At 46.4% G+C, this 13,980-nt stretch overlaps 5 protein-coding genes across 5 annotated transcripts; 3 read left to right on the top strand and 2 right to left on the bottom strand.

Moving 5' to 3' along the window:
• Positions 1–3,541: 3,541 nt before the first annotated feature.
• Positions 3,542–3,955, bottom strand: HD556DRAFT_1221885 (uncharacterized protein; the record flags this gene model as incomplete). Its single annotated transcript, XM_041296821.1, is given in 2 exon segments — positions 3,542–3,802; positions 3,818–3,955. Coding segments are annotated over 2 exon segments (399 nt in total), but the record flags the coding sequence as incomplete, so codon positions are not given.
• Positions 3,956–5,096: 1,141 nt separating this feature from the next.
• HD556DRAFT_1310264 (uncharacterized protein) lies at positions 5,097–5,569 on the bottom strand (the record flags this gene model as incomplete). The annotated part of the gene is made up of 3 exons (XM_041300387.1): positions 5,097–5,257; positions 5,393–5,544; positions 5,565–5,569. 3 exons carry the CDS (start codon positions 5,567–5,569, stop codon positions 5,097–5,099), a joined length of 318 nt encoding a protein of 105 aa, XP_041157869.1.
• A 2,110-nt stretch (positions 5,570–7,679) lies between these two features.
• Positions 7,680–10,439, top strand: HD556DRAFT_1433138 (uncharacterized protein; the record flags this gene model as incomplete). The annotated part of the gene is made up of 8 exons (XM_041305195.1): positions 7,680–7,874; positions 7,934–8,275; positions 8,329–8,537; positions 8,588–8,961; positions 9,019–9,238; positions 9,354–9,616; positions 9,670–10,161; positions 10,279–10,439. 8 exons carry the CDS (start codon positions 7,680–7,682, stop codon positions 10,437–10,439), a joined length of 2,256 nt encoding a protein of 751 aa, XP_041157868.1.
• A 617-nt stretch (positions 10,440–11,056) lies between these two features.
• On the top strand, positions 11,057–11,536 carry HD556DRAFT_1194929 (uncharacterized protein; the record flags this gene model as incomplete). The annotated part of the gene is made up of 2 exons (XM_041296257.1): positions 11,057–11,311; positions 11,369–11,536. Coding segments are annotated over 2 exons (423 nt in total), but the record flags the coding sequence as incomplete, so codon positions are not given.
• Positions 11,537–12,475: 939 nt separating this feature from the next.
• On the top strand, positions 12,476–13,980 carry HD556DRAFT_1241544 (uncharacterized protein; the record flags this gene model as incomplete). The annotated part of the gene is made up of 5 exons (XM_041298209.1): positions 12,476–12,785; positions 12,833–13,042; positions 13,096–13,275; positions 13,323–13,408; positions 13,459–13,980. 5 exons carry the CDS (start codon positions 12,476–12,478, stop codon positions 13,978–13,980), a joined length of 1,308 nt encoding a protein of 435 aa, XP_041157866.1.

Raw genomic sequence — 13,980 nt, 5'->3', positions numbered from 1 at the left:
ATGAGAATGTGCTTACCGAGAAACAAATTATGCATAGGGTCAATAATTACCTGTTCAATGATGTTGAAGTAGGGAAGTCTAGATAGTTGCGTGTATCTGGTCGCAAATTCCTTGACGAAATTCTTGCGAGCATTAGCGGTAGTGAGATTACGATATCGTTCTCCCAGTTCACGATGCTCTTCGTTTGTCCGAGCTTTAAACGCTGGGCAGGTCACTGATTTAGCATAGAATCAATACAAGAGAGTTACTTACCTCTGTCAGTAAAGGCTGATGGTTTGTCTTTGTTGGCAATGTTGATCCAGCACGCTGTACAGAAGTGAGTATGTGAATGTGAAGCAAAGCCCCCAATCTTATGCACAGCAGGCTTATCACAGACGACGGCCACCAAAATGACACGAACAAGTCGTCCTATGATGAAGATACAAAGTTGGTGAATGAGAGGTGAATGAAACATTTGCAAGTGGGGGGACATACCTTGAGGACATGATTCAGTAGGTACTTTGATGCCGTCTTTCCATAATCGAAGGAGGTCTGAAACGATTGGGCTGAGAAACCATTGGATTTGGTCTGGATTCTGTTCCTTGGGGCCAGGGAGAATACTGGTGCACATCAAATTAGATGTGCGATACCTATAGACATGTTAGATGGTGTTGTACAATCAAATCGTCCTGCTGAGAACTCACCAATATTCTGGTGGAAGGTTGCAGATGGAAAAGGAAGTCGGACACGATGAATGTGATGGCGCTATATTACTTCGTATATATGAGAACCTTATTGATTGAAAGTCAGCGCAAACCAAAACAAGGAACATGTTGAAAGCTCACCAGTCGACACCAAGATTCACACCGATACGTAGTTCTCCATCTGGACCAGCTTTTTCATGGGGAAGGTTTGAAAAAAAAAGTTTACCATCCGGTGCCTTCAGTTTAGTCTTGCATACACCGCCGTCAAATATATCAATGTACTGATTTGGAGCTCATGGCTTAGAACGCCAGCCATCAAGGAGAGATTCGAGGCCCGGAACTTTGAGTAGTGACTTGATCTGATCTGAGAGCGGGAGGTAAGGGTATTTGACGAGTGGTGACTTGAGGGAGCGCTGGTTGCCGCATGCAGTCTCGTCAGGTAGGAAGAGGTCCTCATTGCACAAGGTACATTGATCATGAGAATGCGGGGAGCATGCAGGTGGAAACACGTTATGACATGATAGACAAATGGGGAGAGTATATATAGGTTTGTTGATGCCGAGTACGCGATTGCTGGATTGCAGGGTGACAAATGGAGGTTCGATATTGGGTGAAAGGGTGAGTAGAATACATGCGAAGATGGCCAGCAGTGCATTGCATGCAACTTTTGGGAGGTGGAACTGTAGGTGCAGCCATGACACGACTGTGTATATTGAGACAAGGTGACCTGGGAGATGCATGATATCGGTTGTGTCTTCTGCACAAAGTCCATCTGAAATAAAGAAAGGATCGGGATCATCTTCAGCAGGTTGAGCTTCGCCTAGTATGTCCTGGTACTCGTCAATGTCTTCAAGAGGATTTGCATCAGGATCAAGGTCCTGATCAAGATCTGGATTTTCTTCAGTGTGTTTTATGGCCTGCTGGAGCTGGTATTGGAGTTCATGCTCTTCTTGATCTGGTGGGAGATTGTGGGCATCATGGGGAGTCAAAGGACGTGAGCCAGCAGCTGTAGCCGCATTGTATCTGTCGAAATGGTCAACGGCAGCAAGCAAGGTCTCAGGACTCCGAATGTTGCAGCCAAGATAGGGCAATGGATCCCCTGGTTTCACAGAGCCAAGGTCCTCAGGCTCAAGAAACCCAGTGTCCAGCAGCGTATCATCCAAATCCGGAGGGAAGTCGTAAAACTCAATGTTTGGAGATATTGAAGCTGGAGTTTCGTGTAACAGAACTGCAAACCCTCGCAGAACGGGTCCAGCATCTTCATGAGCACCTAGGATGATGCGTTCACTGACACGCTTGAAGTTACCCTGTTCAGAAGTAGTTCGGTTGCGTAGATCTGCACGCTCATGTGCACAAGTGGTGTGTGCTGGGACGAGAGCTCCATGACAGTTGTTTGTTTTGCAGCAGCAGCGGACAGTAGGCATGTTGGCGACAACCTAGTCAGAAACTTGCGCGCATTGCAATATAGTGGGGTCATGTGAATGCATCGCAGATGTCTCATGACAGAAACCGCGCTCCTACTTTACAACTAAAAGTCTATCTTATGCTACTAGTATTCATCAAATGCGGGATTTTCTTTTTTTTTCTGAGGCCAAAGTCAGCAAATAGTGGAGAGTACATAGAAAATAATCTATTACATACCGTGTTGTACCAGCGATAAAATTCTGCTGGTGTGGCAGGCTCATCTTTAGTCTCTGGTTCTGACTCTGGTTCTGTTTCGCTATCGTCAACTAGTGGCCCAGTACTAACGAGCGCTTGAGCACTAGTATGTTTCTAAAAGATGTGCTATTCAGTAATGCAAATGAAGATGTATGCCACTGATGTCAGGACCCTTGACAGTACCTGCTTGTGGGCTTAGCATCTGGAGAGGCTTTCGGATAGATATTTCAATGGTCTGCAAAGAAAATTAGTTGGCATCAGTTTATTTGCGCAAGGTACTTACTACGGGTCCTGGTGTTCTGCACTCGAAAGTGAATTTAAATGTTTTCACATTCACGGGCAGCTCGAGCTTAATTGCATCGCAGGCTGCCATAGCGCAAGTAGTAAGTACAAGCTGTAACATGGGACTTAGAGAAATTTTTGAAAAACCTACTTTGCTTTAAGTACAACTTAAACAGACGTCGAAAGGTTAGATTTCCGGGGCTGGTTTGTGGTGGAATAGCATGTATTTGAAGAGAATAAACGGAGGTCGGAAAAGATGTGTTAACGAAGTTGGAAAAGTGTTTGTTTACTCATGTTGCTTCAGACCGAGCGAACAAAATTTGTGACATGTCGGATTTTTGTCTGATTATAAGCTAGGTATGTTTAGAGTCGTATTATACGCGCTGTCTCCCTCTGATTAGGGTCCAACTATTTTCTCGTTTCTGCAGTGACTTGTAATTGCTGAGGTCTTGGGTTCAATTCCTATGAAATGCAAATTATAATGTGTGAATAATATCACCTGATGTGACATGTTGTGTGACCTGTAACACAGTCTGGTGACCCTTCTTTTGGCCTTTGTGGTTGAAAATCCACAAGCCCACAAGCTTTACAAAGAGTACAAGGTGACCTTGTACAGTTTGTGCAAGCCTGTACAGCAGGGACTTAGCTGTGGGCTTGTGAGGCTTGTACAAACTTGTACAAGGGCCCACTAGTTTGCTGATGTCGACGTTTAATGGGCAGACATTCTTCGGCCGGCAGAGAAGGAACTACAGTTTCGGATAGCTCGTCTGCAGACTCCAAAGATGTAGCATCAGAGTTATCACTGAATAAGGGGCCGCGTTGTCAATCACATAAGTTAGATATCTATCGAACAGAGCAGGTAATGTCTTCCTCACTTCAAGTTCACTCTCGCTATAATCTCTTGCAGAAACCCATTTATCAGGAATTCCGAGATACACATTCCATTGCCTGTGATGTTGGCCAGCATCCAAACCCCACTGCTGGTTGCCTGCAGGTCCTGCTTCTTCGGAATCCTTGAACATCCTTGCTTCTAGTGCGGTCAGACACTCGAGGTCGACGTCACCCATGAAGCTATTGGTAGGATAGCTTATCATGAGATCAGCCCAAGCCATCTTCAACAGCATGCTATCGTTCCATTCTTCATTTTGAGCTTCAATGCGTTTTTCGAAATCACTGGCCTTTCAATGAGCAACCACGAGAGTGAAAGCATGCACCAAAGGCATATCACCAAGCCATTTTTCGACTTGACTGGAAACACCAGGAATATTCTCCGAGAACCAATGTGCAATTTTGGCATACTTGTGAGATGAGATGTCACCACAAAATGGTATGCTGTATGCACCCACACCATCTGGCTTCTTCTTCGATCACAAGATGTAGTCTATAGTGCTGCCGTGGTCCAGTTCGGTCCGGTTCAGAGGGTCCTGGATGAGAACCGAGAACCGGTCCATGGTCCGGTTCGGCAAAATCTTCGGACCCCGAACCAGACCACAGAGAACCGTTCTCTGTGGTCCGGTTCGGTTTTTTTGCGGTCCGAACTCGAACCGAACCCGAAAATTTTCAGTGGTGAGCCTGCTGCACGGTATAGTTCTTCCAACCTCTGTAGTGAGGATTTGCATGCTTTAGGGATATGGAGGGCATCACAGTGAGATGCAGCCATTAGCAGTGTGGCGATGGTGAGGAGATTCCGAGGCTGTGCCACGGAATTTGGTTGCATTTTGTGCACACAAGGATCTGGGAATCTATTGGATGGAGAAGTGATATTGCAGTAAGCTATATACATGCATTCAAAGGAGTAACGTGGTGATAAGCTGGAGTAGCTGCTAGATACAAAAAACAACGGTATTCATGCAGGATAGACAGTCAGATTCGAGCGCTAGAAAGCACGGACTGCTCGGCTTGGTGTGATGAGATACATTCTGAAAGCTGCAAAGACAAGAGTCGGACGCATGTATGCACTGCAGATGTGCATACTGTCGAGGACAGCGGGTATGGCAATAGGGTGGGTGCATTACGATAATGGAGGCGTAGGCACGAACAGCCTTAGAATCTTGTCCTGGGCGTCTATTGAAATGAGGCCAGCTGTGAAGCACCATAAAACGCACCATACACCCTCTGCAGCTTAGAGAAAGACATAATCCCTCCAAAGTTGAGCCTCATCCATATTCCATACCATCAACATCCAGTAAAATGTCGGAGCTCATTACAATCACCACTCCCCTGCGATGGTTCAAAGGCCATGAAGAACACATAACTATAGTCACAGTTTTCCCTGGTAAACGTCGGATGGTTACGGGCTCGGACGACAAGACACTTCGTCTATGGGACTTGAAGACAGGTGTTGTGTTGAAGAAGATGGAAGGGCATCGCAATCGGGTGTGGAGATTGGCGGTATCACGAGATGGGCAATTGATAGCAAGCGGTGACAATGGCGATTGATTAGTACTAACCTTCAAAAAGGCTAAAGGTAGCCTAATTAACCAATAGTGCAAATCCAGAAGATGACACTTTGACGTCGACATAGAGACCGACGTCGTCATAGTTGAAGTTGAAGTTGAAGTTGAAGTTGAAGTTGAAGTTGAAGTTGACAATGGGTTCGGGGTTCGGAATGGTTCGGGAAGGTCGAACCAGAACTGGACTGTTTGGGAAGATCTAGAACCGAGAACTGTTTTCCGGTCTGGTTCTGGCTGGCGCGAGAACCATGGACTGAACCGCAGAGAACCGGACCGTGGCAGCACTAGTAGTCTATCACGGGTATGCCTCCGCACCATATTGGTTCAAGTCTGGACTGTCAAGGAGCTTCTGAAGCGAAGCAATATGTGGTAGTAGAATGTCATCCAATTCTTTTGATACTTCCGCTGACATGAAGTTTTGCATCAAGTCTTCTTTGCGAGGGGTATCCCAAGAGTGGATCCATTCTCTGAGCTACACAATACTTACTTCATGTCAAGAGTTTATCACAGTATATATTGCCATATTTACTAGGAGCAGAATTATATCCTTCTATAGTTACCACGGGTACAATATCACAGACTCATTGTCATATCCCGCGTTCCGGACCCGGACCTATCACACACATCATTTCCGGAAGTCCGGATCTGGCCGACGTCTATCTATGTCTGGATCCGACCCACGTCTAACTTCTGTGCCTTATCCCTTTGTACGTTCCTACTCCAGTTAGACTATATCATTTTCCGTACCTCATTTCATTTCCGCCTTTATTTTCATCTGTTCTAATCTCCGGGTTCATTTACTATTTTCCGATAGACTAGCGTTTGACTTTTCTATATGCTCCGTCCACAGCTTTGTATAGCTTCAGACTGCGCATCTCTGTTCTCCGATAAGTCCTCAGTAGTATATAAACCCTGTAGAATCTATGTACATCCTTAGTTCGAATATCATCTTAGACTCTGCTCATTCTCTCCTCCGTCTGACTTGAGTTTCTCTCTCGTCGACCTCCGCTCATCTTAGGATCGACTCCTATAGACTTGTCACCTCCGCCTCTACCTCTGGTAGTCCTCCGCTGTTTCCTTTCTAGTTCGGACTTCGTCCGGATTAGTCTTATCTCTTGTTTCCGAACGTCCGCCGGAATTCCCGCGCATCGGACATCGGACTCCGGACATTGCCCGACGCCCTCCGGACATCGTCCGGTAACCTTCGGACATCGTTCGACAACCCTCGGAAGTTAGGGGCACATACTCGGGTAAGGGGCGCAGCGCACGAGCTGAAGCCAAGCCCTTCAGATCCGACCCTTGAGCACGTTCTTAACACTCATCAATTCACCACCTGACCTTCCCAATAGGTAAGCTTTACTATACTGGGTGATTACGCATATCACCAAGTATTATTACACTTAGTTACGATAATATCCAACACCAGTGTTAAATGCTGTCCCAAATCCCCCCAGACCTTAAGGTATTTCTCTAGCAGAAGCTTGGTAATGCCATATCCCGCCCGATGTTGTGCTCCCATGCCCTCTATGCTTTCGGTAAACGTACCTGTTTCTCTGAAGTGCAGTTCTCACGCCCCTTACCAGTGTTCATCATCATTGCCAGTGCCCTCTACCGCTATCACTACCATACAACGGCCCTCCTATGGCCATCAGCCTATTCTGGCCATTGTACAGATCTCCTGCGGCCCTCGCCAGCCTCCACGACTCTTTCCCTGTGGCCCTCCTACTCTCGTCAACCTCAACCTCTGCGCCCTATGCTCTCCTCATGCTCAGTCTCAGCAGGTGGCCCTCATCAGCTTACGTGGCTCTTTCTTTCAGTCCTCCCACCCTCATCAACCTTGGCGCCCAGCGCTCTCCTTACCCTCAGTCTCAGTTTTCAGCAGACGGCCCATGTTTGGTGGATCTTCGAGGAAAGTTGCTGGACTCTCCAAGGCCGCGACTACTCATGGATTCAAATGCTCAATTCGAACGTCTGGGGTACTGACAGCTGGGAAACAAGGGCAGAGAAAAGAGGAGACTGATGCGAAGCGACGATTGCACATACAAGGTGCGTGCCTTCTGTCTGACTATCATATATCCTTCTTATTTTTTGCAGACATGTCCAACGATGATCAAGACATTGTTGAGAGCATGTTTGCTGAGACTAGTGTTGACATGCAGCTGGAGAGTATACCTTATGGTGCACCGCCTGGCAATGAGGAAGTAGAGCTCAGTCACAAAGGTGGAGAGTACGAGGCATTTGAAAGTTTGGCTCAACAAATGGCCAATATCTCAGGATGGTATTCAACTTTCAACAGTGTCTTACTTGTACCTACTGATGTGATGCTCATATATTTTCAGCCGCTATGTAGACCCGCAAACTCGTACTGATCGCATTCAAATCCAAAATGCAAATTGGGACATTCAGATTAACCGTCTAGTGGAGGTTTATTTGACCTATCGCGCGCGAGATCGCGGTGACGGTATGCCACATAATCCCTTGGAGGAACCCACACTCGACGATGATTCACTATCTCTCAAGAATATTGACTTGATTGACGTCTTTAGTAAGTGCCTGGCATTTTTCTGGGCTTTATAATTAACATTGTCCAGGTCGAAAGTGCATGTCTCTACGACCTCTACCATCCCACACATATCCAAATGAAACCCTTATATATCATGGTTACTTGGGCTGCTCTCCGCTATACCCAACTGTCGCTGTCTCCATCCGCACCCTTGCTACATATCGACAGTCTCATCGCACTTGTCCCCGATTCAGTATTCAAGCTCAATGTAAGGCTTTATGCCATCTTCACAATGTACGTTATACTATTTGTTCTGTTGCTGTTATGTACTAATTGATTACAAAATCTTTCAGATTCCGTATAGATCATATCTCAACACGCAGTTTTCAGACGCTTACGACGTGTACCTCGAAATCATACATCGTGTCGACTCCCTTATCAATGAAGCACTTGACTGCAATACACCTAACTGGCGCCTTCTCAACTCCTGCCCTTGCTGTTTCTACAAATTAGAGGATGAGGACAATCTCACCTTTGAGTGGCTAGTGACGATCGACGGTAATAATAGCTTAAAACGATGGTCATTGTCGATAGATGGCAGCACCACACGAGGTGATTTGCGCAAGTTCCGCACCGACTATTGGCTTGACCGTACAATTGTTGATGGTTTCAAGGATGATGTGAGGGGACGACTAGTAAGTCTTCACTGTTCATCTTCGTCTATGACACTGAGCTCAACAATAAATAGAATACGGCGACAAATAATGATGATTGGCAAGACATCGTGCCTCCAAATGAATCCTCACCTCCATTCACTTGTGTTGACCGGTGGCGAAATGCCGGTCCAGAACAACGTAAACGGATGTTTGCCATATTCGATGAATCTGGGATCTTTATTGCTGCATGCCGCCATCGGTTTGTCCTTCTCGCTTGCGATATGGTCAAAAGCGGTGAACTGTACGACATCTAAAATTCTTCATCTAACCTATCCTAACTTACAAGTCTAGCGCTAAATATCCTTTGGCCATCATTGAGCGCCTGCTAACAGTTTATGGGCAAAATGGTGCCTGCGCATACGACATCGGCTGCGCGTTTGCCAAGACACTGGCAAATAGTACGTTAGGACAACGTGCTAGTTCCCTCAACTTGCGGATGATGGTAGGAGCATTCCATGGCCACGCCCATAATCGACGATGCCAGTTAGACTGGCATCCTATGTATATTGAAGGCACTGGACATACAGAGGGTGAGGGATGCGAACATGTATTTTCCTCATCAAACGAGCTCGCACGAAGCACTCGGCATGCTAACCCCTTTCATCGACATCAATCAATCGAGCAGCATTTCGCATTTTGGGATGATGATAAATATGCGGCCCTGAGTAAGTTTTATGTTTACGGATATCTACTCAAATTATTTAACGTGATTCCCCTGCCAGGTATCTTTCTACGGAATCACTATCAAGAGGCCTTGGCAGATATTCGGACTCTAACAGCAGAACTCTCTGCCATTAAAGATGCTCTTAACCTCACTGACACTGACTTCACTCGTTTTCATGCACAAGAGCGCAAATATCTCGATGAGCTAAAACAGACACCGGTGAAGGATCATCTCAGTATCCGCTACATTGGTGTACTTGATGAACTTACCGAGTGCCAGTGAGTCTTGTTGATTTTCACTCATTGTATGTTAATTCACGGTTAAAATAAGACGAGAATGGGACTTAGCTCGAGAAGCAGCAAATCGCTTGCTCATTGAAATTCACACTGGCAGCTTGAATGATATGCATGTTGCTCTCAACCAAGCTCGGGTCCGAGTGGATACGGCATACTCCAAGCTCCAGAACACGGAAGGTTTAGCAGCTCATTTGGAGACTCAGCTCGGTATTGACAAACGGTGGGAGATCGGAAGCGAACATTACAATAAATTTCGAGAAGAAGCCTCACTCCTGAAGTATCGTTCGGCGCTTGACGATCTGGAGCGCCTTGTCATCATGCGCTTATTTGAGTTATCAAAACTTTCACTATCTGGCACAGGTAATTGATTTGTGTGTGCTGCATTTTTAAGATTTAATTGTAGTGTGTTCTAGGGTACAAACTACGGCAGCAAATTAGCAAAGCCCTCCAACGACGTTCTGATGCTATTTGGAATGCCATCAACCGTTACAACACCCAGGCCACTGCTTTGGTCCCCCCCCCCCGGCCGACACTGGCATGGAAAGACATTGTTGAATATAGCTTCCTTGGCGAGTTTGACCTCTTGCGGCACTCATGTACTGACATTCGTGATCACGATTGGACTGCGCCTGCTCATCGTGAAGCCACCATGAAATACTTCAAGCTTCAACGCGCTCGTGAAGAAATTCAGCATCTCAATGTTGAAGTCCATCGTCTGTGCACAGCAATTCATGATGAAGAAGTTAAAACCATTGCAACCATTCGTCGGCTCCTGGAGCTAGATCACACGCTGGCACTGGAGTTGAAACATCGTTATCAAGCGCGTGCTGCAGTCAATGCCATGCATCTGTTCCGATTAGGTCAACTGGAGTCGCAGCGTATGTTTTCAGGCAGACGGGGCATTGGTGTCCGGCTTGGAAGTCCTTCATTGTCACCGCACAATCAGTCAGAGGCAACAAGTTCATCACCACATGCTGGTCTGTAGACTCCGTGATCTTAATGCCCTTACTAATGACTTATAGGAATCTCCACCGCTGGTATTGACGGAGAAGGCCTCAAGATTCAACTCGACTTGGATGATATTATATCTTTTGAATCAGATGGTGGGAATGACATTGAGCATGAGGATCAAGCACGAATTACAGAGGACTTTGCTAGTTATCTACTTTCTACTACAGACTAGCTGCGCTGTTTATGTAAAGTAAATTCAATTGATCATCATATGTTAACAGAACGAGCTTGAGCGGATGAGAACAAAAGAGGTAGACAGGATAGATCTGATAAATTGGGTTGTGGTTGGCTCTCGAGGACGGGAGGTAGATCTAATAAATTGGGTTGTGGTTGGCTCTCGAACGGATGGTAAATCTAATAAATTGGGTTGTGGTTGGTCTTGAATGGCAGGTAGATCTGATAAATTGGGTTGTGGTTGGCTTTCAGATGGACGGGAGGTAGATCTGATAAATTGGGTTGTGGCTGGCTTTCGAACGGACGGCTCCCAGGTAGATCTGATAAATTGGGTTGTGGTTGGCTTGGCTGATATGAACTATTAGAGTCATACCTTGTCCGAAATACATCTGATATATGGTTGGCTTTGCTGCTAACTAATGCTGAACTACTACTATCGCATCATGTTTGAACCCACTGGCATTGCATTGAATCTATGTATCGAAATGCTAACACTTACGGTAGGTGCCTCACTACATAACAAGACTGTAATACTAATCGCTTTGACAGCCTTTGCTATTGACATCCATCATGGTCAAAACTGTCGTGCATGATGTTGCCAGCTCAATGTGACCTCAATTTTTGCTCGCCAGCCTTGCTGCAATCTACCCCAACTCCTTTGCTGAAGGTTTTAGCAACACAGAACGCCAGGCAGCAACGCGTGCGCTGCTCCGACACGATTCTCATATCGATGGCACACATTTCCATACCAGAAAATGTGGTGGCCTTCATCCTTCCTACATCGTGTTTAACTCGTACACATCAGCAGACGAGAAGTCTATCACACACAAGGAGCTTGTTGAGGCGGCGCTGCAGGATGTTTTTGATGCAGTGAGTCATTCTGTTCTAACTATCTTACAGTGTTCAAATCTAATGAAGAATGACTAGATTGTAATGCAAGACCGTCTTGATGGAGGGATTTCCCTTCTTATTCGCTGCCCCGGCTCTAAAGCCACAGCAGCACTTTTGCCAGAGCACATCTCTCTGGACCTTTACATCACGCCTCACAAATTGCGCGAAACTCTGGAGCGCCTGGGAGGAGATGTGTCAGTGTTGGCGCAGGCCTTTGTTGAAGAGTTTGTGATTCCCCACCTGCAACATTTCACAGAATGCTGTCATGTCGAGGGTGTCGTCCCTCCGCATCACTGTAAGTTGGCATTTTTCTTGTCTCTCTCCCACAAGCTCATGTTGTTTCACACTGACAAGACCCAGCAAGTCAGGTCAATCCTGCAGCACCCCCCCACTTGCCAGCACCCATGTCTGCCACAGGTGCATGCATTCATTGTTCGGCACATCCTTCTAAGCAGTTTCAGCACGACCTCCAAGTCAACTCCGAGTCCAAAACACTGCTATCATCTGCAGTACGGAAGGGGCCCTTGCGAACAAGGATACTCTTACGTCTGTCAGCACTTCAGCTGGAGAGAACAAGATTCGACGCCATTGGAATGCTGATGTATTTCTTTCTGAGGGCTTGAAGGTTTCTGGGCCTGAAGTAGAGACACTGTGTTTGGTGGCGCCATTAATTAGCATCGGCCCACACACAGACACCATAATGGACCGATTTAAAATGGATGATGCTGTGCTTCTCCGGCTTCACCAACTAGTCGGATCCGTTCGTAGCAGCCGTCGGGAGGCTGTACTTTGCTCTTCCGAATGGAATCTGATGTACGAGGAGGCATCAAATCTCACTACCGCCCTCCTTGCAGATCTTCAGGGTATGGCAGTAATTACCAAGGTTCTTCCCTCCTACTAGCTGCTTAAGGTTACTGACTCTGGTATTTCACAGGCGCCCCTCTCATGGCTTTTTACTGTCTTCAGGGTGGTTGGTAGCCTAAGTTTTTTGTGTGCACTTTACCTTTTTTATCTGTTCTTCTCGTAGATCAATCTGTTTGTCCTTATGTTAGCACACTAGAGAAAATCAACTTAAAAAGCCATTCACAGAAAATGGAGAAGACAACGGAGAATTTTACTGCTCTGATGGTTTTGCAGTCCTTCATGGCGACTCATAGTTGCAAACATGTCCAAGCTCCTTGTTGCTGCATCAAGGTGACCCTCAGCAAGGAGGCTCGTGCGGCACTTACTGCTCAACGTCGTGATAAATCCCGCCGTTTCGAAACTGATCTTCACAGTGCTTGGACCGAGATCGACGAGACTATGAAATCTATTTCGTCTTCCCATCACAAAAGCTTTCGACATGTCCAGAACGAATTATGTATGGGCCGTGGGATGCTGTGCTACCAACGTTTGAAGTTAAACGCATGGAACACATTCTGCTGGAAGAAGCGCAATGACAGGAAGGCAAATGGTGAGATTGTCTATTATGTGCCATGCACCAACTAACAACATGCAAAGGGGGAGGCACAGGCAAGGCCGTGTTGCAAGAACTTGTGAAGGACGAGGAAAACCGCACCAAATATCACAAGCTCATGGAAGACGAGAAAGCTAGTCTTTTAGCTGAGTATGCTGAACACAAGCAGACCAAGACCAGTGGCATCCGCATCTCAGCTAAAGCAAAGGTTAACGACGTCACTCATACCCTCAAGGCTATCGAGAACGAGGCAAGTGTTTTTTTAAATAAAATTCGTGCTGTCAGCACTGACTGACACATCTTCCAGCTCACCAACTTACGGGCGTGGAGACTATTCTCTATATGACACGTGGTTCCACAGATTGCCCGCTTCGTGGTGTCGCCTTTGTGACCGAAGGTGTCAGCGACTTTATGGGTACCGTGATGAACATTGATAGCCAGGATTTGGTTAGTAAGATGGAGGGATTTTACGTGCAAGGCATGCAAGGTAGGTATCATTTCAAGTCAAATAGAAGCTTGGCTGAAACCATTCAGGTGCAGCAAAAAACCATCAAAAACCTAGTTCGGCAATTCGGGGCGCAATTCGCAACGAGATCAACAAGACTCTTCATATGTCATATGTATTTACATTGTGTTCTTAGTAACTAACTACAACCTTACTCTAGAAGAGATTACTAGGGATCCAAAGGCAAAGATGCATTGGGCGAACTACTGGCGTAACGTGGTTCAGCGGTACCTCGTCATTGTGGAAGGTTGGCCCGACAACATACCATTTGTCAACCTTAGCAGTGTCTCCAGTGCTCTACCAGACCTGGAAATGCTCTTGCGTAAATGGCAGTCCAATGCCATCCATTGGAGGCGCCTGGAAGAAGATGAGTATCTCAAACTCCTTGAAGAGCGCAATGAGAAGTTGGAGCAAGGTGAAATTGCTGAAGAATGCCGGCGCACTCGTTCGGACAAGGGGAAGAAGCACGTACAGACTTCCGATAGTTCTCGGCACAAGAAGGCATTCAAGAGTGCCGAAACTGTCGTAAGTGATGATGAAAATGATGAAGATAAAACGGCACCGGCTACTGCCTCCACTCATGCCCTCACCGGTGTAGAAACAACAATACTGAGAGGAACAAATGAAGCTCCAGACTGTATCTGTAAATGTTGTAAGGTCGCGCGTTGCCTAGTCTGCTATACCTGA

Source organism: Suillus plorans (assembly GCF_016647745.1).
Source record: "Suillus plorans strain S12 chromosome Unknown HD556scaffold_46, whole genome shotgun sequence".
Classification (NCBI taxonomy): Eukaryota; Fungi; Basidiomycota; class Agaricomycetes; order Boletales; family Suillaceae; genus Suillus; species Suillus plorans.
This window is presented reverse-complemented; position numbering and strand designations above follow the sequence as displayed.